Source organism: Thamnophis elegans, chromosome 2 (assembly GCF_009769535.1).
Source record: "Thamnophis elegans isolate rThaEle1 chromosome 2, rThaEle1.pri, whole genome shotgun sequence".
Taxonomy (NCBI): Eukaryota; Metazoa; Chordata; class Lepidosauria; order Squamata; family Colubridae; genus Thamnophis; species Thamnophis elegans.
The window spans coordinates 17,576,271-17,599,273 of NC_045542.1; the positions used below are offsets into that span (position 1 = coordinate 17,576,271).

The window sequence follows — 23,003 nt, forward strand, 5'->3', positions numbered from 1 at the left end:
TCTGCGGGTCTCCAAATGAAAGAGAAAATATTTCAATGTTGCTTAGCACAGTACAACTTGGATAAATTGTGGTTACTTTGGATTATGCATTACTGAAAACAAGCCATCTTCAAATTATAACTTACCAGTTTGCTTAGCCAATATAACTTAAGATGAATCTTAGTTTAGGTTTGAATATAATAAACTAATTAGCTAAAATTCAAAGGGAATATTGACAATTTCTCCTTTATAGCTGTGCTAAAAGGGGAATAGGAATGGGATACATTAATTTGAGGCCTGTGTCTGTCACTAAATCATATATCTGAACTAGCCCACTGAATACGTTTCAGGACGTGAACTTTAAAGGCCACCATCATTATTTAAATAATAATAGCAATAGCACTTAGACATACGTATATACTTCTCCATTGTGCTTTGCAGGACTCTCTGAGTGGTTTACAACAGCATATTGGCCCCCAACAATCTGTGTCTTCATTTTATGACCTTAGAAGGATGAGAGGCTGAGTTAACCTTGAGCTGCATCAGGATTGAACTCCTGAACTGTAGGCCGAGTTAGCCTGAAATACAGGATTTTAATCACCATGCCACCAGAGCGCCTTAAAACTGAGTGAATATAACTTAACAGCCGATTCTGCTGTTTAAAATTAAAATAAATATAATCTCCCTTACAAACAGCCTTCATGATCCTATCTGTCATGGTTTGGGATCAGATTCTAAATATTGCTCAGAGGATATGAAGCTGATTATAGCAGTGAAGCCTAGATTAGTTTTGCTGTAGCATCATATATTGCCACAACCAGATCCTCCTCCTTTAATAAGGATTCAGGGAATATACCATCAACTGGAGATCCAGGAGAAATCACCTCTCTCCATCCAGGGCCTTGGCTTTCCCTCTTTCAACTTACGTAGCACTTTTCCTCTGTAATTTGTTTTCTTCTCTCCTCCAGCCTGATGTTCTGGACCAACTGGAATGAACAACACCCCAGCATCATGCGAGCTACGCTGACAGGTGTCAACCTGATCACCATCATTGACAAAGATATCCGCACACCCAACGGTCTGGCCATTGACCACAAGGCAGAGAAAATCTACTTTTCTGATGCCACCCTGGACAAGATAGAGCGATGTGAATACGATGGCTCCAAACGATACGTATGTTCCATAATTCTATCAACTGTGCTTTTCCCCATCCCTCAGAAAGCCTGTAAAGCAGGCCTCCCTCGTATAATATTCTCTGGATATGTTGGTGCTATAGGTCCCAGAATTCTTGGCCAACATGGTGACTAATAATTCTGGGAATTTATTTCCAGCCTATATGGAAAACGAGAAGAGAATAAAGCCTTAGTGAAAACTTGCCTTTTGACATGTATGTCCATCCTATTTTTCCATTTGATAAAGAGGATACACTGCTAATAGGTTTGTCAGACATAGAATAGAATAGTATGGAATAGAATAGAATAGAATAGAATTCTTTATTGGCCAAGTGTAATTGGACACATAAGGAATTTGTCTTTGGTGCATATGCTCTCAGTGCAGAGGTGAAATTCATTTTTTTTTACTATCGGTTCTGTGGGCTTGGTGGGCGTGGCAGGAGAAGGATATTGCAAAATCTGCATTCCCACCCTATTCTGGGGCAATCCAGAGGTGGTATTTGCTGGTTCTCAAAACTACTCAAAATTTCCGCTACCAGTTCTCCAGAACCTGTCAGAACCTGCTGAATTTCACCCCTGTCTCAGCGTACATAAAAAAGGCAAGATACATTCATCAAGAATCATAAGGTACAACACTTAATGATAGTCATAGGGTACAATCAAATCATACTAGGAAACAATCAATATAAATCATAAGGATACAAAGTTACAGTCATACAGTCATAAGTGGGAGATGGGTGATAGGAACTATGAAAAGATTAATAGTAATGCAGACTTTGTAAATAGTTTGACAATGTTGAGGGAATTATTTGTTTAGCAGAGTGATGGGGTTCGGGGAAAAACATGATTATGTTTTTAAAAACATGATATATTTCTACAGTTCCTCCTAGGAACCTCATGAATAAAGAATAGGTTTTCAGAGAACTTATGTGGTCAGCTCTAGCACATTCCTGCAAGCTATTTGCTGCTCTTTTTTTAACCTTTTCCGAAGCTGAATTAATGTTTGATATCTCTCGATCAGGTTCTCAAAAAGAGCCAAAGCCTGGGTATTTAATCTCTCGCTCAAATTTATTGTCATAGCAACAGCATGGTGGAAATAAGACTGAGAGGGAAGTCACTGGGCCAAGAGCTCAGAGCTGAGTGGAGGTAGAGCCTTAAGTCTGCAGTGCCACATGTTATCCAGTGCTGTAATTACTGCACCATGCTGATTATGTGAAGATTACAAGCATCTTCCTTTTAGATCTGTCCGGTGGATGCTCCATAACAACATCTCGAGAAGAAGTTGCAGTTAAATTCATTGCAATTACTTCTGGAAAGCAGCAGGTTCCTTTGTTATTTATGGAATACTGAGGAAGGGGGGGGGGGAAGGGAAGATTAAGAGAAAATGCTTGGCAAGAAACCATTGCCCATTAATGCATAGAAGCAAAGTGCTTAATACTAGTACGATGATCATATCTGGCTATTGACAACCTTCTTCTTCCCTGTGATAATATCCAACAGGTGATCTTGAAGGCAGAGCCAGTGCACCCCTTTGGCTTGGCTGTCTATGGTGACAATATCTTCTGGACAGACTGGGTGCGTCGTGCTGTGCAGCGTGCCAACAAATATGTGGGCTCTGGCATGAAACACCTACGCATTGATATCCCCCAGCAACCTATGGGCATCATTGCTGTGGCCAATGACACCAACAGCTGTAAGAAGAACCACTTATCCTTTGGGGGGAGAGGGGTGACAGTCTGCCATGTGGAAGGGCTGGGCATTCCTCATAAGGTTTCATACTACACTTCTCACAACATCCTTACTGTTGTTTGAATCAGCATTGCAGCAATGAATTCAGAAGCAGCCCTTCCTCTCTTTTTTTTTGCTGGCCCTGAGGAGAGAACTCTTAGGTCTTTCTGAATGTTCCTGTGCAGCTTATTTTATTATCCATTCGCACTATATTAGCAGTGATAATCTTGCTCTTTTTTTGGGGGAGGAAATACTTCACTTGGTATTTTGGCTTATTTCCATTTTTGAGTGTTTCCCAAACATTGCTTACCTTTGGCCTCACACAGCATGATACATGGTTTGAACTGTTTTACCCAAATGTCTATCTTGCACAACACTTTGTCTCTAAAGTCAGCCCTCATAAAACAAGCAAACCACATTTTCCCCTTACTATTTTCCTTTCAGCCTTTTCCCTTGCTCCTTTCTATCAATAGCTGGTAATTGTTTCTCAGCTTGAAAACTCCAATCTGAGCATTGAGAAATCACAGACATTGTTAAATGTTTCTATACTACTTGCTGCATTGTAGGCAGATTAAAAAAAATAGGTTGATTTTTGTTGTGTAAAAAAAACACTATCATGCCTAGATGGTAAGATCAGTGTAGGGTAATACATCCCTGAAACAACTTGTTGTTCTATTGCTTTTTCATATTCTGCAGTATCCGGTAAATTACATCATTTCTGGCACTGGTTGTGGCTCTGTAAGAGTTTACGTTTCTGACCTAGATAGATCATTCATCAGTGGTGCATATCGTGGATAGTTGAGGCTCAGCTTGATCACAAACCCCACTAAAGCGTGGGGCTTTATCCTTGTAGGGTTTTCACATCCAGAAGACCCAGAGTGAGACAAGTGGAAAGAAGTATGATTAGCTTTCAGTCTTTCCCAGGGGAAAAAAAATTTTTGACTCAGTTTTGAAAATGGATTGTGTGGTTCAGATATTTGTTGATGTGGTTCTCAAACAATAATACCTGAAAACTCCATTAAATGCCTAGTCAACCAACCTTTTATCATCACTTTTAGACAGTTTCAATCTATATCTCCAACCCCATTTTTTTATGGCCTTTGTTCTCCTTACTCTGGTTTTCTTCTACTTAGGTGAGCTATCTCTGTGCAGAATAAACAATGGTGGTTGCCAGGATCTGTGCCTCCTTTCAGCCAATGGAGAAGTCACATGCTCTTGCCGGGGAGGCAGAACTCTTCAGGAGGACCTTACCTGCAGAGGTAAGTATCCACACTGGGTAATGAAACATGAATGGAATAAAAGCATGTGAATTTGGACGGTGGTTCCTCTGAAATATAGTGAGTAGGCACAGAAAGAAGAGATCTACTCATCCAGGGTTTGAACTTCCAAGCCTCTTTGAGTCTGAGGACAACGGGGGAAATTTCATAAACCACATTTTGTCCTAAAGCACTTGTACCATGCAACAATTATCCCAGAATGAGTAGAGGGCAGCGCTGTGAGTATTCTAGGGAGCCAAGGAGATGGATGTGTGATTTTAATAAATTCAGTAGAGATTCTGATTCCAGGAAGCAGTTTAACATGGCATGCACAGTACAATGCATAGAGAAAAGAGCCATCAGATTTCTGGAAAGAAAGTTCTTGCTAATTTCCTATGATGAGTGTGACATGCATAGAGGAATAGGGTGCATGTAGTTAGCTGAAGTGTCCAGGGTTTCTGCACTGATATTTTACCACTCTTTTATTGCCCAGAAGTTTAGCCATTGATCTTACTACACTTTCTTACAAGAGCATTTTCACTTGGTGCAGCCATCTTAACCTCTGCTCTTTCCAGATGTTCAGTCTAAAACTTATCTTCTGAATGGGATTTCGGGGTACATTTCAGTGAAACGGGAGTTGAGAGATGGGTGTGTTTTCACAAATGCGTGTTGTTCTCCCTTCCTCAGCTTCCAACTCCACCTGTAATGTACATAATGAGTTTGAATGTGGAAATGGTGACTGCATTGACTTCAGTGAAACCTGCGATCGTGTGGCCCACTGCAAAGACAGATCAGATGAAAAGCCATCCTACTGCAGTAAGATTTTTCTCTCTCTCATTCTTCTTTTCTCCTTCCGTCAGCTACTCTGCTGGTGGAAAAGTTTTAATACTCTAGGTTTCAAACTCAACACGCCATATTGCCATCATGTGATGTTTCATGATGTTTTTCCCATTCACGGAACTGGGGTGGGCTTGGCCTGTGCGTGATGCATCCGGCCCATGGGCCACCAGTTTGACACCTGTTCTAGACCAATGTTTCAAAACCATTGCAACTTTAAGACCTGCAAACTTCAACTCTGAGGATTCTCTCAACCAGCTTTTCTGCTCCAGGCAAACTAATTCTGTATTTCTGGGCATATCTTGGAGAAGAATTTATCCATTGCTTGACAAGTTATCAGGAAGATTGTTGGAATATTTCTTCTCTTGAAGCTTAAAAAGACAGGTGGGATTCTACAGGTTCAGAACGGTTTGGGCGAACCGGTAGCTCCGGCCATCAGCTGGGAGCTAATCGGTTCGCTCTGATGATGAAGTGGGCCCTCCCGCCCACCCCTGCGCTTAGCTTACCTATATCTTCTCAGCTGAGTTACGCGGCAGAACGGATTGCTGAGCCTCAGCTGTTTTCCTCCCCAGCAGTAATACAAAATGTACTTTTTCTCAATGCGTGCGATCACTGAACTGATTGTTAAACCGGTAGGATCCCACCACTGTAAAAAGAGTATTTTTCTGTTTCACTTTTACGTTTGTAATTTGGGTGTTTATAGAAATAAGGTTTGATACATTTCTCACATATCTTTGCATGGAAGCCAAAACTGGTAGACAGGATGAACTCACTCAAGGGTTACAAGAGTTGGAATGGAAAAAAAGATGAATCCCTAATCCTTTTCAACGCCTAAGATCTGCTGAAACCTGAGATTTAGCTTGACTTTTTGCCTTTGAGTGGAAAACTTCATCAACATCTGAAGCTCCTAATTGAGAGAGAGGAGTCAGGGGCTTGTTTCTGTGCACCACAGTTATTCTATAGGCAACAGTGTGTGAATATAGGCAGGTCACTATAGCTCCCCTTTCCAGCAAAATGCTCGGTCTCCTGGAATTCCAGAGTAGGAATGCCTATTGCATTTTTTCCCCATCAGATCCAAGCTGAGAGGAGGTAGATGTAAGAAATCTGCTGACCTCCTGTTTTATTCACAGGCTTGCTAGTACTTACTTCACTCAGGCAATAATTAAATTACATTTAAATTCTTATTGTATTAAATTACAATACAAGAGCTGCCATGGTGCAGGGGTTAGAGTGCAGTACTGCAGGCTACTTCTGCTGATCATCGGTTGCCTGCAGTTTGGCAGATCAAATCTCACCAGGCTCAAGGTTGACTCAGCCTTCCATCCTTTCGAGGTGGGTAAAATGAGGACCCAGATTGTTGGGGACAATAGGCTGACTCTGTAAACCGCTTAGAGAGGGATGTAAAGCATTGTGAAGCAGTATATAAGTCTTAAGTGCTATTGGTATTGCTACCTTCCAATCAATTGTCTTTCAGTTACTCACTCCCTGTTCACTCTGTTGCTTATTTTGCCTTGCAGACAGCCGCAAATGTAAGAAGGGCTACTTGCACTGTGCCAACAAACGGTGTATACCCATCAAGGACTGGTGCAACGGTGTGGATGACTGTGGGGACAATTCAGATGAAGTGCCTTGCAACAGTAAGTTTTAGGAAGGGAAGCTAGTCTGGAGGTATATGCCCTTTCACTTTTTTTTCTAAAGCACTATAATAATACTTAACAACTGTTTTCTGAAACAGTTCAGTAATTAATTTAAACTAAATTATTAAACATGTACAGGAAAAAATTGCTAGCTAGGCCCAATAAAATGCCTCCTGTGTTAAATCTTTATTTACCCTCCTCTTTCTTTCCAATCTGCTTCAACCTAATCATCTTTGGGACCTATTGCAAGGATAAAAAGATGTGGCATCGGGATGCTGGGTGTAGGAAAAAACATGTATATGACCTGGGCATTTTGGAGCATGGGGGAGTCTTTTTTTTTGTTCTGTCAGACAAATTAACCCTAAAGTCATTGAAGCTCCTAATAAATACTGGACACAGAAAAGTTTCATTTCATTTTTCCAAGTTACCCAGCATTTTCCTCAAGTGACATGAGCTTTGCCTTTGTAAGGTTTTGCTCCCTTTCCCTCCTAAATTCCGCAGCAGACCAGCTTGTCTGTCTGCTGTGCCGGTTGCCTCCAAATGCTAAAGCTCAAACAGCCTCCTCCTGCAACAGCCCCCTCATCCAGTGTTAGAAAACCCTGCTGTTTTATAGACAGTCTGGGAAGTGGCTTAAAGGGAAGAGAGAGAAATAGCCCCAGGGATTTGCCAATGCTCTGACCTTCCTCATGGAGGAAGGGCAGCACGAGAAAATGAAGGCAGTTGCCAGAATGACCCATAACGACTGGACTGGCCCATTCTTTCCAGAGACAAGCTGTGCTCCTGCTGAATTCCGCTGCCGGGACGGGACATGTATTGGCAATTCCAGCCGCTGCAACCAACAGATTGACTGCGAAGATGCTTCTGACGAAATGAACTGCAGTGAGTGTTGCACATGAAATGTTGGTCGATGTCTTTTTTTTTACCAGCCCAGCCATCTTATAAACCTCTGCAGGCTTTGCCCAGCCAATTCACTCACTCAGTACAAATAATCCTCAACTTACAACCACAATGGAGCCCAAGCTTTCTGTTGTTAAGTGGGACAGCGGTTAAGTGAGCTTTGCCCCATTTCACGACCTTTCTTGCCACAGTTGTTAAGTGAATGACCGCAGTTGTTAAGTTAGTGATACGGTTGTTAAGTGAAACTGACTTCCCCATTGACTCTGCTTGTCAAAATGTCGTAAAAGCTGACCATGGCAAGCGTCGGGGCATGGCAAGCGTCATCAATATGAGTCCGTTGCCTGGTGTTTGAATTCTGATCATGTGACCATGGGGATGCTGCAATGGTTGCAAGTGAAAAACGGTCATAAGTCGCTTTTTTCAGTGCCGCTGTAACTTCAAACTGTTGGAATGGTTGTACGCTGAGGATCACTGTGGATAATTCTGGTGGTCTTTGGTCAGTGAAGGCCACTCTTCCTTCAGAAGGAGGGCTTTCGTATTCCAGAGCCCCCATCATAACAATCCCTAATATAGTCCTGGAAGCATAATTCTCGTAGGTGTTTAGCGGTGCATTCTCTGATGTGGAAAAATTGGAAGGAGTGATCTCTGTGAAAACCTTGTGGAAGTCTGGATTTTGAACTCTTCAAGAAAATTCAGTAGTCAAAGTTATTGTTATGACAAGCAGCAAAGGTGCAAGAGATGTCCATTATGCAGCTACGCCAAGAATCTTAGCTCCATAGTTGAACATGGCACTAAAATTTTCCATATTTTATACTAGTGAGTCAGAATTGGATTGCTGGGGTATACCAATAAGAGCGGCTAACAGAATTAGGAAAAATAGGTTATTACATCAAGCTGAATGTGTCTAATATGCTGCTGCCATTGTAATTGGGGAACTTTCGTTAGCATTGAATCACATGCTTTTCCATTATATAATGAATGACACTATGAAGAGGAAAGATACTTCATCAAGCATCCAAAACACAAGCCCCTCTCTTTGATGAAAGGAAGGGCTTCTGGGAAACAGTATGACCTAAGCTAGCTAGTGGATTATTTTCCCATTTTTCCAACAAATGACTGCTACTATACATGACACACAAGCATGTGGAAGAGATAACACTCTTCTTTCATTGAAATGTGTCTGCCTATCTGATACAGAACAAAAACTGTCCTGGGGTGGGGTCACCCTCCCATTCACCCCACCAACCCCTTCTTCGTTGTAAAATATTCTTTGTTTTTATTTTCAACTAGCTGATAAATCAGTGTTGCCTGGGTATTTATTTATAGGGGGAAAATGTCCAGACCAAACGTAATTTCTAATGTTGGATTTTCCCCCTTACCAGAGGGAACCCCCTTGTGGAGTACTGTGAAGCCGTTACCAAAGCAACTGCACTGTGCTGCACAGTAGAAGTCATTTTACGGCAGTACAGTAGAAGCCATTTTAAAGCACAACAGGCTGTATCTTATCAGAACACACACATACCAATGGGTTTTAGGGGTGTCTTACCCTCACAATATGTTTCCAGAGACTAAATCATCTGTGTACCAAGTTTGGATGAAATTGCTCGAGGCGTTCCAGAGTTATGTTGGAACACACACAAACACGTTTATATATATATATAGTAGCTTGCGCCTGTTCTGATAGGCTGCTTTGTGAAAACTGTACCCTGGAAGACAGGATATAAAATAATTGCAATATGGAATGTTATTAAGAGTTATAGATCAAGATGACATTATTCTACGCTTCCACATTTTTGAACACAACCTGCAATGGCTTGATTCGTCGGAGTGCCTTTGCTCCATTAGGCCTGTCCAGTAAGTTTCTCAGAATTTACACATTCGGTTTGTTTCTTCTCTTTTGGTAGCTGCCACTGACTGCAGCAGCTTTTTCAGATTGGGAGTGAAAAATGTCAATTTTCAGAAATGTGAGCATACCTCGATGTGTTACGCTCCATCCTGGGTATGTGATGGCAGCAATGACTGTGGTGACTATTCAGATGAGCAGGATTGTCCAGGTGAGCATCTTCCAGTGAAAGCCACCCTTCCGACCATCCGAACGCTGAAGGACCTTGAACTCTGGTGAAATGGAGCAAATATTCAGAGAACTTGTATATCCATGCAGGCTAGCTTGTTTAGCCATTAAGCGAGAGAAGAATCCTTCCTTGGTCACCTTATCTTTCCCACTCTTGGGAAAGGGAAGGATGATCTAAAAAGTGAACAGTCAGGAAGAAAGAAACACACACACAGAGACACACACACTGACACCATTCAGGTCTCACTTGATCTACCCTGCCCATCCCCCCCCCCCCCCCGGCAAAAGAAGAACTGCCATTTGAATCTACCTGCACACATGCTCCATCTATTAAGTCTGTACTCTATATTCCTTTTGTTCTTAAAAAAGAGGTTTTACAGGGGGATGGTGGGGAGCTTATAGTGAGACCAGGGACCTTTGCCTTACTCTTTAAACTATTCGGACAATTGCTATCTTGAAAGACGGAACATAAGTAATTGTAATTTTTTGGAATCAGTAGAGCACACTGATTGTTTTTATTGCTATAGGGTATTTTTAGCGATGTGTTTATTTTATATGGATTTTTCTGCTACATTTTAGATTGCTTGTAAGTTACTCTAGGGGCTTCTGAATAGAAATGTAGAGGAGTGAGTGTGTTTGTATGTGTGTGTGTGTGTGTGTGTGTGTCTGTCTTTCTGTGTGTGGTTGCTAGTCTGTCTATAGATTGAATTATACCTTTTAAGAAAAGTTTGGTTGCTAGAAAAATGTAGAATGCCCTTCTCCTTTGCCTGCTCCATCCACCCATTTACCTGATGCAAAGATATGAAAGATACCAATATGAAGCCTCTGATCATTGTGTAATGCTACTCTTTCTCTGTTCCCACCAACAAAATACAATATAATGCATTTTCTATCCCCCCCCTCCACCCCGGCCCATTGTGTTTCCTAGGCTCAAGAAAATCTAAGTGCCCAGCTAACTACTTCGCCTGTCCAAGTGGGAGATGCATTCCCATGACCTGGACTTGTGATAAAGAGAATGACTGTGAGAATGGAGAGGATGAAACCCACTGCAGTAAGTCACCGTTGTTTTTCTTTTCCATAAATAGAATAATCAGTAAATTTGGAGGGGAGGGGAGTTGAATAATAGTTGTGATTTCTCTAGTCATTTGTGCCTGAAAAGGTCCAGTTTTTGTTTTCAGTTTATTTGCCACGTATTTTGAAAGCCAGGAAAGTCTACAGAGTAGTCTGGCTGCCAGCAGCGGCTGTTTTGCAAATAGGATTTGCATCTCACATGGTGTCTGTCGGGACTCTCTGTATAAATGGGGCATTGTATTCTACCCACAGCCTGACTCCTTATATCCTACATTAAACTGTAGATCACACATCATGACCAGCTGTAAGCTGAGGGCATATACCGATCCGGTATCCGATTTTTTAAATATAAATGATGCTGCGCTTCAGTGGTGTTAGATGGCCAGAAAATTACTTGCACTTTTTATATTGCACTAAATCAGGGGTCCTCAAACTACATTCCCTGGGCCGGATACGTGCAATGAACGTTTGTGTTGCTGCAGAGTGTCTCTCCCTTCGGGGTCTTTTTGTGTGGGTCAGAGGGGGGCAGAATTTCTGACTTGGGATCTGCTTCAGCCTCCTGGTCTGGGGCTTTGGACGAAGGCTGGAAGAAAGTGCAGCTTATGGCAAAGAGTCGGAGGGCTTTGTTCCAGTGGGACTGCATCATGGGTTGCAACAGTCTGACTATCTCAGCCAGCTGAGTCTCCAGGTACCGGTACCTGGCCTTGCACTCCTGCAGGTCTTCCCTCTGCTTGGAAAGCCTATGCTCGTAGTCCTCAGTGAGGTGCTCTGGCTAAGCCTCCTTCTCGGTCAGATCCAATTTGAACTGAGGTGTTTTGCCAACTCTTTCTGGTGGTGGTTGCTTAGCTCCAACAACTGCTTCCTGTTGAGACCCTAAGAAGCCCAGGTGGGAAGGCGAGGAGTGGCTGGCAGGAAAGGGGCGAGTAGAGGCCGGCAAGGCACCCCTCGATGTGATTGACATCGAATTGGCCACACCCAGCCAGTCACATGACCATCTGGCCACACCCACCTGGTCATTAGACAGATCATATTAGTGGTCCGCAGGATTTAAAATTATGAATTTAGTGGTCCCTAAAGTCCAAAATGTTGGTGACCCCTGGTCTAGACATTGGTATTTGAACATCAATCTTTTTAACATTTATATATATATATATATATATATATATATATATATATATATATATATATATATATATATATATATATATATATTTCATATACGATAGGCCATACACTAAATAAATCTGGAAAAAAATGTTCCATTTTCATGGACTTCTTTGTGAGAAACTTTGGAATTGTTTGGAAGTGGTTATAACAATCCCTGATTTCTTTTTCCAGATAAGTTCTGCTTCCCAGTGAAGTTTGAATGCAATAACCATCGGTGCATCTCTAAACAGTGGGTGTGCGATGGTGCAGATGACTGTGGTGATGGCTCTGATGAAGACCACCGTTGCCGTAAGTGTTGTTCCTGATTTGAAAAGGAGGAGAAGGCAAGGTGGTAAAATGGTTAGAACTTAACAAAATACAAGTAAAATATGAAAAGGAAAATGTGGATGCATCGAAGGGAGTTGGGTGGGATTGGGTGTAAATCTAGTCTCTGGGAGAGTTTGAGTGATTGATGCTAAGAACAGGTGTTTGTGACATCATGAAAGGAATTAAGTGTTTTATGAGGTGAACAATCAGTTGGTATCTGGGAGATTCTCTTAACGTGACAAGATTGAAGGTCTGTGATGGCGAAGTGGTTAGAATGCAGTATTGCGGGCTAACTCTGCACAGCCTGGAGCTCGGCTGAGACGTGGTGGCGCAGTGGTTAGAGTGCAATACTGCAGGCTACTTCTGCTGATCACTGGCTGCCAGCAGTTTGGCAGTTCAAATCTCACCAGGCTCAAGGTTGACTCTGCCTTCCATCCTTCCGAGGTCAGTAAAATGAGATCCCAAATTGTTGGGGACAATAGGCTGACTCTTTAAACTGCTTAGAGAGGGATGTAAAGTGCTATGGGACGATGTACAAATGTTATTGCTATTGTAGTGGGTGAGGAAATTATTCAAATTATTCAAATTTCTATCATAACCATTGTCATGTGTTTTCAGATTTAGATTTTTCTTTGATTTATTTTTCTTTTTTCTTCTTTAAAAAATGTTAAATTTATGTTATAATTTGAGCTATAGTACCCTTGTGATTTCTACCTCAAAAAAGGCAGGAAACTTCCATTGATCTTGAGTAAAGGTGATTGAAGGGGAATGCAGAGGGTCCAAAATGAAACTAGGGTTAGGGTATGGTGCCAGAGCCTTAATTTGCCCATCCCTGCCATTTACTAGTTTAAAAATCAATCTGTTGGTTTTGATTGTGATGAGAGATGTGTGATAAGGGCTTCCCCTCTTCTGTAACAGCTTGCTTTCTCTCTTCTCCCCTCCCCACCTTCCCCCAGCAAAGGTAGCTTCCATTGTCATGGCATTCTGGAAGCTTGAGGGTTCTTTAGAAGGATTTTGGGCTTGAACGCTGTAGAACATTTTGATTGTTTATTTATTTATATTGTATTTTACTGTTGTATTGGCTTCATCTCATACTGCCTAGGCTTCATCTCATGCTCCTAATACACTGCTTAAGTCAGTTGACTGAAGTAGTCTTTACGTTTGTAAAGAAATAAAAAATTTGCTCCTGGTTTAAGTAATTTTTGATGGCCTGAAAGTAAAAAAAAAACAACCAACAACAATATGTAAAAGGGAAGGAAAAGAAAAGCCGAGAGTAAAGATTTTATTTTAGTTCCAGCAGCAGTTGAAGAAATATGGTGGATGTGTGAAGTGCACATGCGATGTGAAAAAAAAATGTGGGAAGGTGGTGAGAAAAACCACAAATTCTTGACTTTTGATTTTGTCAGGCTCAGTACCTGTTCAATTTTTTTTTGCCTCTTTAGGTAATACTACTTGTGCTGCAGGAAACTTCCAGTGCCCAAACACCTACCTGTGTGTCCCACAACGCTGGCTATGTGATGGAGATAGAGATTGTCCTGATGGGGCTGATGAAACTGTGGCTGCTGGATGCTGTGAGTTATTGCTTCTTCTTAACGTTCTGTATTTGATTACAGTCTCCTGCTGGAGGTTTGATGAGCTCTTGCTGTTATTCATGTTGCTGGTTACCTTAAGAGGCAAGCTAAGCTTCTGTTGCTTTTCATCTTTATAAACAAGACCTTGCCTATATAGTTTGGTATACAGTTCCCACTGTGTCCAGGAAAAGGACTAAGTGGTAAAGGCTGTCTATTATAGAGGAAGGAAAACAAAAATGATAAGTACCAAATCCCTCTTTATAAGACATCAGCCAAAGTTGGGTACCTCATCCATTTCTGATGACTTGGATCAGAAGCTTTTGTGAGGTTCTATTTGTGAAAGAGGCTGGTTTTCCTATTGTGTTTTGGGAAAGTTCAGGATAAAATAATAACATACTGACTACAAAATCAACTTGACTTCCTTTATCAGTTTTATACATTTCACATAGCCATTACCAGATAAATCAGGGCCTAATCCCGTGATGGTGAACCTATCATGTGTCACCAGATGCTCTTCTGGTTTCCGGCGCGCACATATGCGCCAGCCAGCTGGTCTTCATGGGCACTGGAGTGCCAGAAAACGATGAAAAACAGGCCATTTTTGGGCCATTTTCGACCATTTGGGGGCCAAAAAACACCCATGAAAACGGCTTGAAAAATGGTCTGAAAATAGCCTGAAAAACGCCCCCAAAACAAGCATGCATGCACTGGCCAGCTTGTATTTGGGTTTGCGGCATTCTAGCATGTGCACATGCTCACACATGCACATGTGTGCCGGTTTGAACACTCAGTGCCGAAAAGGTTCGCCATCACTGGCCTAATGTGTTGAGCTAATTAGATGCCCTATTTCTATAGTCTGTCAGAAGAAGCAAAAAGAAAATGATGCAGTTATTTATATGCAACAGATAGTATTTTCAGCTGTATAAATCTCAATCTTGCTTTGATCATGTTCTTAATTCCATGTAGTGCCAGCATTTTGGTGCATCTTGTTCTGTTTCAGTACTTTCATTGTATCATGAATGAGATCTATCATTTGCACCATCCCAGAGAGAGTGAAATTGAAATGTTCTTCTTTCTTCACAAGGGACAGACACCCACCAGTATCTCTAGTGGTGGTGGTGGTGGGTAAATCATCTCCAAAAGCCAGGGGGAACAATTTTCATCATTTCTTTCTAGGAGGTGAAATGCTGTCTGGAAGCAAAATGGTTGCAGGATCCAATGTGGGTCAGTCACTGGGACCAGAGGGTTTGTCTTCCAAGCTTTCGGACTCGTGCTGGAGCCCATCTTCAGGGAACATTTCTCTAGCAGAATGTGCACTGTTTTGTGTATGGTATTTATAGTGCCTGTTGTTAAGTGGCTTTTTAGATATTGATTGGGATATGTTGACTTTATCGCTTTCAAGTCATTAGCTTTCCTGATGCCCAGCTCTTGCCTTTTAAGTACTTGATAGGCTGGTGGTAAGGAGTGCTGATTTACCACCAGCCTATCAAGTACTTAAAAGGCAAGGTCTGGACAGAAGGGAATGGACAACTAATAACTTAAAAGCCAACCATTAACACATCCAAATCAACATCTAAAAAGCCACATACAACAGGCACCACATAAATACCACACATAGAACAGCACACGCTCTGCTAGAGAGAAGTCTTTTAATTTCTTGGCTGCAGCCCCCATCTGCAGTGATCTTGGAGCCCAGGAAAATAAAATCTGTCACTACCTCCATTTCCTCCCCATCTATTTGCCAGGAATTGAGAGGACCGGATGCCATGATCTTAATTTTCTTAATTTTGAGTTTCAAGCCAACTTTTGAACTCTCCTTCTTCACCCGCATCAAGAGGCTCTTTAGTTCCTCTTCACTTTCTGCCATTAGAGTGGTATCATGAACTGTGGAAAGAAGTAATTACATGAATTTGATCACAGGCTTTTTTAAATTAAAATGTACACATGCCATGCGTTTGCAATTAATAAAAACTGATTGTGGCCCAGTGAAAAGAACTACACAGAGGGAAATGACATAACTGATTTCAGATGTAATCTGTGATTTCAGTATACAACAACACTTGTGATGAACTGGAGTTTATGTGCAACAACCGGCAGTGCATCCCAAAACATTTTGTGTGTGATTACGATGATGACTGTGGCGATGGTTCTGATGAATCCCCAGATTGTGGTAAGTGCCTAGAATTATTACTTAACCATGAGAATAGCCACAGTACGCCAATTTTTATCTTCTTACTGCCAAATCAAATTTGGTTATCTGAGGGCAAGTAAAATCAACTTGAAAGCAAAATAATTAAATTTTAATTCATTATATAATATTAGTATGTAGATAATTTTAAGAGCTTTGAGGGAAATGTGCTTATTGAGAAACAAGTTGCTGGGTTTTTTGATAGCTTGATTTGAAAAAGTTAGATTATAGAGCTGTGGTGGCGCAGTGGTTAGAGTGCAGTACTGCAGGCTATTTCTGCTGATCACTGGCTGCCAGCAGTTTGGCAGTTCAAATTTCACCAGGCTCAAGGTTGACTCAGCCTTCCATCTTTCCGAGGTGGGTAAAATGAGGACCCAGATTGTTGGGGGACAATATGCTGACTCTGTAAACCGCTTAGAGAGGGCTGTAAAGCACCGTGAAGTGGTATATAAGTCGAAGTGCTATTGCTGTTGTAATTAACTTTCACCATGTACGAAAGACATTTCCTAATTGTTCCCTGAGAGCCAATTTCCTGTAGTGGTTCTCATGTGAGCAAGCTGTTTTGGGGCCCCAGAAACTGGCGCAGACATCTCTTGACTGTACTGTAATTTTAGCTAACAGGTATAGCACAGACTTTTTCGCTTCACCTTGCAAGTTAGGTCATTTAGCAGTGTATTTTAATGTTCAAAAGAGAAACTTCACATGAAGACAGACAAATGAAGCTAGGACCGGTGCTGAACATACAGAATGCTCCCTCCCCAATCAATTCACAACTATAAATTTTGTGAATCCAAGGCTTTGGAAGAAAGGGGACACTTGGTGAAGCCTGGCCATTCTTTTAAGCATACTGGATCTAGATTTGATAGTTTTGATTCCTTTAGCTCGTTGTTTTTCACCCTTGGCAATTTTAAGGTTGTGTGGACTGTTGCAGCTAATGCCTGGATAGTTTGGTTGAAAAGGACTTGGGTAGGTGAGAATAATTGTATAAATGTGTGGGAGAACAAACAGACACTGTAACTAGTGAAGTTTTCCTGCCACTTTGAATTCATTGGATCTTTATATATCAGAACCTGAAGTGCTCCTATGTTTGATTGGAAGTGATTTGTATGTGTTCCTAATTATTTCCTAGTTGTTAACTATGGCTGGGTGTTTTATATGCATGTTCCAGACACACCTATTTGGGAATCCCACACATAAAACATAAGGGACTGTGAGATCTGCATGTGCATAAGTGAATGACTATAAGCCTAACCTGGATGCGTGTGTAACACAGATGTCTGATATTTAATCTGTTTAGTATATTTATGAATAAATTGTAAGGCTGCTGCAAAGGTGTATTGGTCAGAGTTATAAACGTGTACATATTTTGATATACAGACAATGCCATGTTGCCTGCTGAAAACTCAAAATGTTTTTAGTAAATGTTATATAAATTCCAGGATGGAGTGAAGGGTAGGAGCCTGAAAATTGATCTATCAAATAGCAAAGTAGTTGTGCTTGACAAGAAAAATGGAATGAAAAATTGCAGGTTAGACATAAATGGTGAAAACCCAGAGCAAGCTGATAAATTTGTGTACATCAGTGGAATGTTAATTGAAGGTGGGAAAATGGAGATGTTTCTAATACATGAAAATGCTGGTAAGCGGTTAGTATCTAGTATGTTTCTCAAAAGAAGTGAAAATGGTCATGGATGGCTATATCCACTTTGTCGCTTGGAAATGAGATTTAGGGCTGGCAGGAGAAACATAAAAATAAGTTGAATGCAGCTGGTTTGGGATACTGAAGAAGTGTATATCATAAAATAGAAGAGAGGCCAGGAATGTATAAGTGCTGAATGAATATAGACTGAATACAAAATTGAGTAATTCATATGGAAGAATTATGTTTAGGTAGTTTGGTTATGTGGAAAGTATAAATGGGGATCAAATTACAGAACAGAAGGGAAGGAAGTTGTGGTTGGGGCAGAGTTGATGAAAACCTCAAAAAGAGAAAGAGGTGGGAATGTTAAGGAATGAAAATGTATGAATTGATATTATGAAAGAAAGGATTATTTGCAAGGATAGAACAATATGGAGAAGTACAGTGAATAGTGCTGGTTTTAATTAGATTGGTCAGGTTCCTATTTTTATCTCTTCATTGTCTCACTACTCCTTTTTCTGCATGTGGCATAATATTACTTACAGTAAAGCAAACAGGGTGTTCTTCAAATGTATGTTGATCCTGTTACATGATAAAAAGAGACACTGTTGTATCATGGTTTGATTTCTTATTCCCTCCCCTTTTGACCTTCCCCAGAGTACCCCACTTGTAGTGCCAACGAGTTCCGTTGTGCTAATGGCCGCTGTTTGAGCAACAAATTCTGGGAATGTGATGGCGAGTTTGACTGCCATGACCAATCTGATGAAGCCCCCAAGAATCCAAGATGTTCTAGCCCTGGTAGGTCTCCAGAAGGTTGGGGTTGGGGTGGTGACCTTTTATTGGTTTATAGCAAGTCCATGATCAGAAAGAGTGAGAACAAAATGAAGCGCTCTTTTAATTGGGCTGTTCCTAGTTTATTAGTAATCTAGCAGCAGGATTCTATATTCTTTTTTAAAAGCATTGGGAATCTTCAATTAATCTAGAACAGAGGTGTCAAACTCACAATGTATCACAACTTTTTCTCTCTTTGCTAAACCGGGGGTGGGCATGGCCAGTGTGTTATGCATCCGTGAGTTTGACAGCTCTGATCTAGAGGGAGGAGTCAGATTGCTATCTAGTATGGGAGTGATCACAACGTCCTAGAGATGTCTTGTCTTGATTGCTACACTTGTTCCATGAATACAGATGAATGTCATACTCACTTTTTAAAGCTATAAAAGTTATATTTAATTTATAAAGCTATAAATAAGTACATTCTCCACACTGAGGAAGATTTTGTAGCTGTTTTGTTACCTAATTGGAACAGAATTGGGCAAAAGAACTGCTTGTACTCTTTGAGTGAACAAATTAGAGTTCAATCTAAGCTTTAATTATTAATAATATGTTGTTTCGATAGTGAGGTCTTTTTAGCATTAAATACTTTTTATTAAATTGTGTGTAATATTACGGATAGTGATATACTTTTAGAGGCGGGGAGATCATGCTTTGTGATGAAACCTTTTGGGTGTCATGTTTACAGAAGGTTGTTTAAATATACAACTATGGCTGGAAACATAGTTGACTCACATGCAGAGAAGGTTGTGCTCTTCTGGGATGGCTTTGAAGGTGCAAATATGGAAAGCTACATGGTGTGTGTGAGGAAAACCCACTGCTTTGAGATCAGTCCTAATGATTTCTCACTATCATTTCAGAGAGCAAGTGCAATGATACCTTTTATCTCTGCCACAATGAGCAGTGCATCTCCAACAATTTGCTTTGTGACAACAACGATGACTGTGGTGATGGCTCTGATGAGCTGAACTGTTTCATCAATGAGTGCCTGAACAAGAAGCAGACTGGCTGCTCCCAGGAGTGTGAGGACCTCAAAATTGGCTACAAGGTTGGGATGTAGTTTCTTTTTCTCTGTTTTGGGGAAGAGGATGTATCAAGACCAGCCCTCCCGCCAGGCACTTAGAAGTGGTAGATTTTGATGTACTGTTGGAGCCAGAAACCTATCAGTTATATACTTTATTGTTTTCCCACCATGAAGCTATAAATTAATGGACAAAATATATGACAGGTTCAAGAAGATGCGGGTATTGGCCATATTTGTTGAATCTACTTTGATATGCCATAAAACCTTCAGTACTTTATGTCAAATAAATAAAATATTTCTACATGTAGAAATACAGATTTTACAGCTCAGACATCTGCACCTAAATTGAATGTAACGAGGCATTCACTAGAAATCTACCAACATCCAGCTCAAGAATCCAAATAAAACTCCAGATTCATTCCATTTTGGAATTTCTTACTGTCTATTGAATACATTGCATGGTAATGTTGAAGCAAAACTAACACCAGTTCATAGACTTAAACAATACTTTCCCCAGCCAAACCCCCAACCTTTTACGTAGTCCATGTAAACAAGTTCACTTTCTTATGGGAACCGTCTGCTTCAACGCCACACCTGGTATAATGTCCTTGGAAAGGTTTCAGGCTCTCACGGTCTTCAGTGGAATTGCTGAAGGGAAAAAATTACTCTTACAATTGACTAGTTGGGAATGATTGATCCTGGTTGAGAACTATCAAGAGATCCATATGTATCTTCTGCCTATCCATAGCCTGCCAGTTGAGTTTGTTGTAGGACAAAGTCAGGGAGAAAAAAAATATTTTTCCCCCAGTGAGCAAGAGAGAGATTGCATTTCCTAGGGCCCTCCCTATAAACATGTAATGACTTTCTGCTGCCCCTGCAGTGCAGATGTCGCCCTGGGTTCCAGCTGAAGTATGATGGCAAGACTTGCATTGACATTGATGAGTGCACAACCACCTTCCCCTGCAGCCAGATTTGCATCAACACTCATGGAAGCTTCAAGTGCATGTGTGCAGATGGTTACATTCTGAAGCCTGATGATCCAACCAGCTGCAAAGCTGTCACAGGTAATGCCAACTCTTATGAGCTGCGATGGTTCCTGATATTTGGGGGCGTGAGCAGGGGTGAAATTCATCAGGTTCTGACAGGTTCTGGAGAATCAGTAGTGGAAATTTTGAGTAGTTCGGAGAACCAGCAAATACCACCTCTGACTGGTCCCAGAGTGTGGTGGGAATGGGGATTTTGCAGTTTCCTTCCCCTGCCACGTCCACCAAAAACCGGTATTAAAAAAAATTGAATTCCACCACTGGGCGTGAGTCACAGATTTAGCATTTGGCAAAATCTGTTTTGATGGGCCAAGACTTGAATAAGATACAACAAATGGAAAGAGTGCCTTTTAGGTAGTTTCTGACCTCATTGGAATTAGTCCTATGGTTCAGCCAAAGTAGAGGTATTCGGGGCTCGGAATACTTCTGAAATAATCCAAAGCGCTTCAGAATGCAGGTAGTCCTCAATTTACAACAGCTCATTTAGTGAGTATTCAAAATTACAATGGCATGAAACAAAGTGACTTATGACCATTTTTCATACTTACGACCGTTACAACATCCTCATAGCCATGTGATCAAAATTAAGACGCTTCTCAACTCAATCATATTTTATAGGACGGTTGCACTGCCCTGGGGAATATGATCACCTTTTGGGAACTTCTGACAACTAATGTCAATGGGGGAAGCCAGATTCATTTAACAACCATCTTATTAACTGAACAACTGCAACGATTCCCATAAGTCATAAAAGTGACTTATGACCGTTTTTCACTTGCAACCATTGCAGCATCCCCACGGTCACATGATCAGAATTCAAACTTGGCAACTGACTCGTATTTATGAAGGTTGCCATGCCCTGAGATCACATGATCACCTTTTGCGACCTTTTGACAAGCAGAGTGAATGGGAAAGCCAGTTTCACGTAACAACCGTATTACTAACTTAACAACTCCGGTGATTCCCTTAACAACTGTGCCAAGAAAGGACGTAAAGTGGGGCAAAACTCACTTAACAAATGTCCCACTTAGCAACAGAAATTTTGGACTCAATTGTGATCATAAGTCAACGACTACCCGTCATTCTAGTGAGCCAGAACAATGCATGTCAAATTTGGAACTACTGTTTCTACTTCAAAAGATTTCTAATGAAAAAAACTGGTGAATGCCACTATTGTATTTATATAGGTAGCATGGGCTGTGTTTATCTGAGAAACCATCTGGGTTTAACACTCAAAGCCCACCACCTGCTGAGTTAGTAACTTCATAATTCCTGCTGTCACTCAGTATCTTTCAGGGGACACCTCACCTGGTATCCTTTCTTTGTATCAAAAGTTGAAATAATTTCAATAATGCTAATCCTTTTGGCTCTTTCCCCTAGATTCCCTGCTTGGGAAATTTCCCAACTTTACTACTGATATACTTTTTTTTTTTTTTTGCTTTAAAAAAAGAGATAAATATAAAACTGCCATTTAATTTAAAACCTTAAATTTTATATATGCAACATTGTAGAAAAGGAGTTAGGTGAGTTCTTGGATCAGCAGCTAAACAGAAAATCCATAATTTAAAAAAAAGAAACGCTCCAGGCAGATGACAAGCTTATGCTGGGCCACTCTAAATAAACACTCCTCCCCCTGCAATATGGAAGATACTGCAATTAAAGATACAGACTACCAAAGCACTATAAAAAAAATTACCGTTCCTAGTCAGCCTGATGAATTGTAATGCAAGACCAAGGATACACAATCGATTTTTTCTAATTTGTAAATTGGGACATTAGACTTGACTCAGCAGCACGCACAAAAAAAGAAACAATTTAAGACAAACCTGGTCAGAACATAAAGAGCTCTTTCTGCAAAAATAATTATTTATCTCAAAGCACAAACTCTTCCTTCCTCTTACCTGCATTTCTTTTTTCCTAGAAATTCCAGCTTTAAATGTGAGACACTGAACAATGTTGTTCTACTCTTTTCTCAGTCTGAGTCCATAGCTTCTCTTTGTGTCTGGTTCAGAGAATTGTCAGTCCTGCTTCTTTTTATTTTTATTTTTTTAAAATAATTTATATTAAAAGAAAACTTTACAAAGATTTTTAAAAACATAGAAACAATGAAGAAGAAATTTTTAAAAAGATTAAAAGTAAAGGTTCCCCTTGCACTTATATGCTACTCGATCCTGACTCTAGGGGGCGGTGCTCATCTCCGTTTCAAAGCTGAAGAGCCAGCACTGTCCAAAGACATCTCTGTAGTCATGTGACCAGTTTGACTAAACACCAAAGGGGCATGGGTTGCTGTTACCTTCCCACCAAAGTGGTCCCTATTTTTCTACTTGCATTTTTACGTGCTTTCAAACTGCTCGGTTGGCAGAAGTTGGGACAAGTAACGGGAGCTCACTCTGCTATGCGGCTCTAGGGATCCGAACCGCTGAACTGCCAACCTTTCTGATCAACAATCTCAGTGTCTTAGCCACTGAGCTAAGATGATAAAGGGGTAAAAGAAAAAGTGAAGAACAATTTAAAAAAACAAGAAAAAGATATTTGGAAGAGCAACTTCCAATCTTCTTTGCAGAAGTTACAAATATAGCAGTTGTCA

The 23,003-nt window shown here is 40.8% G+C and overlaps 1 protein-coding gene across 3 annotated transcripts in view; it reads left to right on the forward strand.

Annotated features, from left to right (window-relative positions):
- Positions 1 to 23,003, forward strand: part of LRP1 (LDL receptor related protein 1) — a 337,681-nt gene that overhangs the window by 269,744 nt on the left and 44,934 nt on the right. For all 3 annotated transcript variants that reach the window (XM_032212335.1, XM_032212336.1, XM_032212337.1), the window contains 14 exons: positions 948 to 1,152; positions 2,652 to 2,844; positions 4,013 to 4,138; positions 4,823 to 4,951; positions 6,490 to 6,609; positions 7,375 to 7,488; positions 9,411 to 9,560; positions 10,506 to 10,628; positions 11,987 to 12,103; positions 13,564 to 13,692; positions 15,740 to 15,862; positions 18,176 to 18,316; positions 19,210 to 19,397; positions 20,254 to 20,437. In XM_032212335.1, coding sequence (XP_032068226.1) covers positions 948 to 1,152; positions 2,652 to 2,844; positions 4,013 to 4,138; positions 4,823 to 4,951; positions 6,490 to 6,609; positions 7,375 to 7,488; positions 9,411 to 9,560; positions 10,506 to 10,628; positions 11,987 to 12,103; positions 13,564 to 13,692; positions 15,740 to 15,862; positions 18,176 to 18,316; positions 19,210 to 19,397; positions 20,254 to 20,437 — 2,042 coding nt within the window. The remainder of the gene's footprint in view (positions 1 to 947; positions 1,153 to 2,651; positions 2,845 to 4,012; positions 4,139 to 4,822; positions 4,952 to 6,489; positions 6,610 to 7,374; positions 7,489 to 9,410; positions 9,561 to 10,505; positions 10,629 to 11,986; positions 12,104 to 13,563; positions 13,693 to 15,739; positions 15,863 to 18,175; positions 18,317 to 19,209; positions 19,398 to 20,253; positions 20,438 to 23,003) is intronic.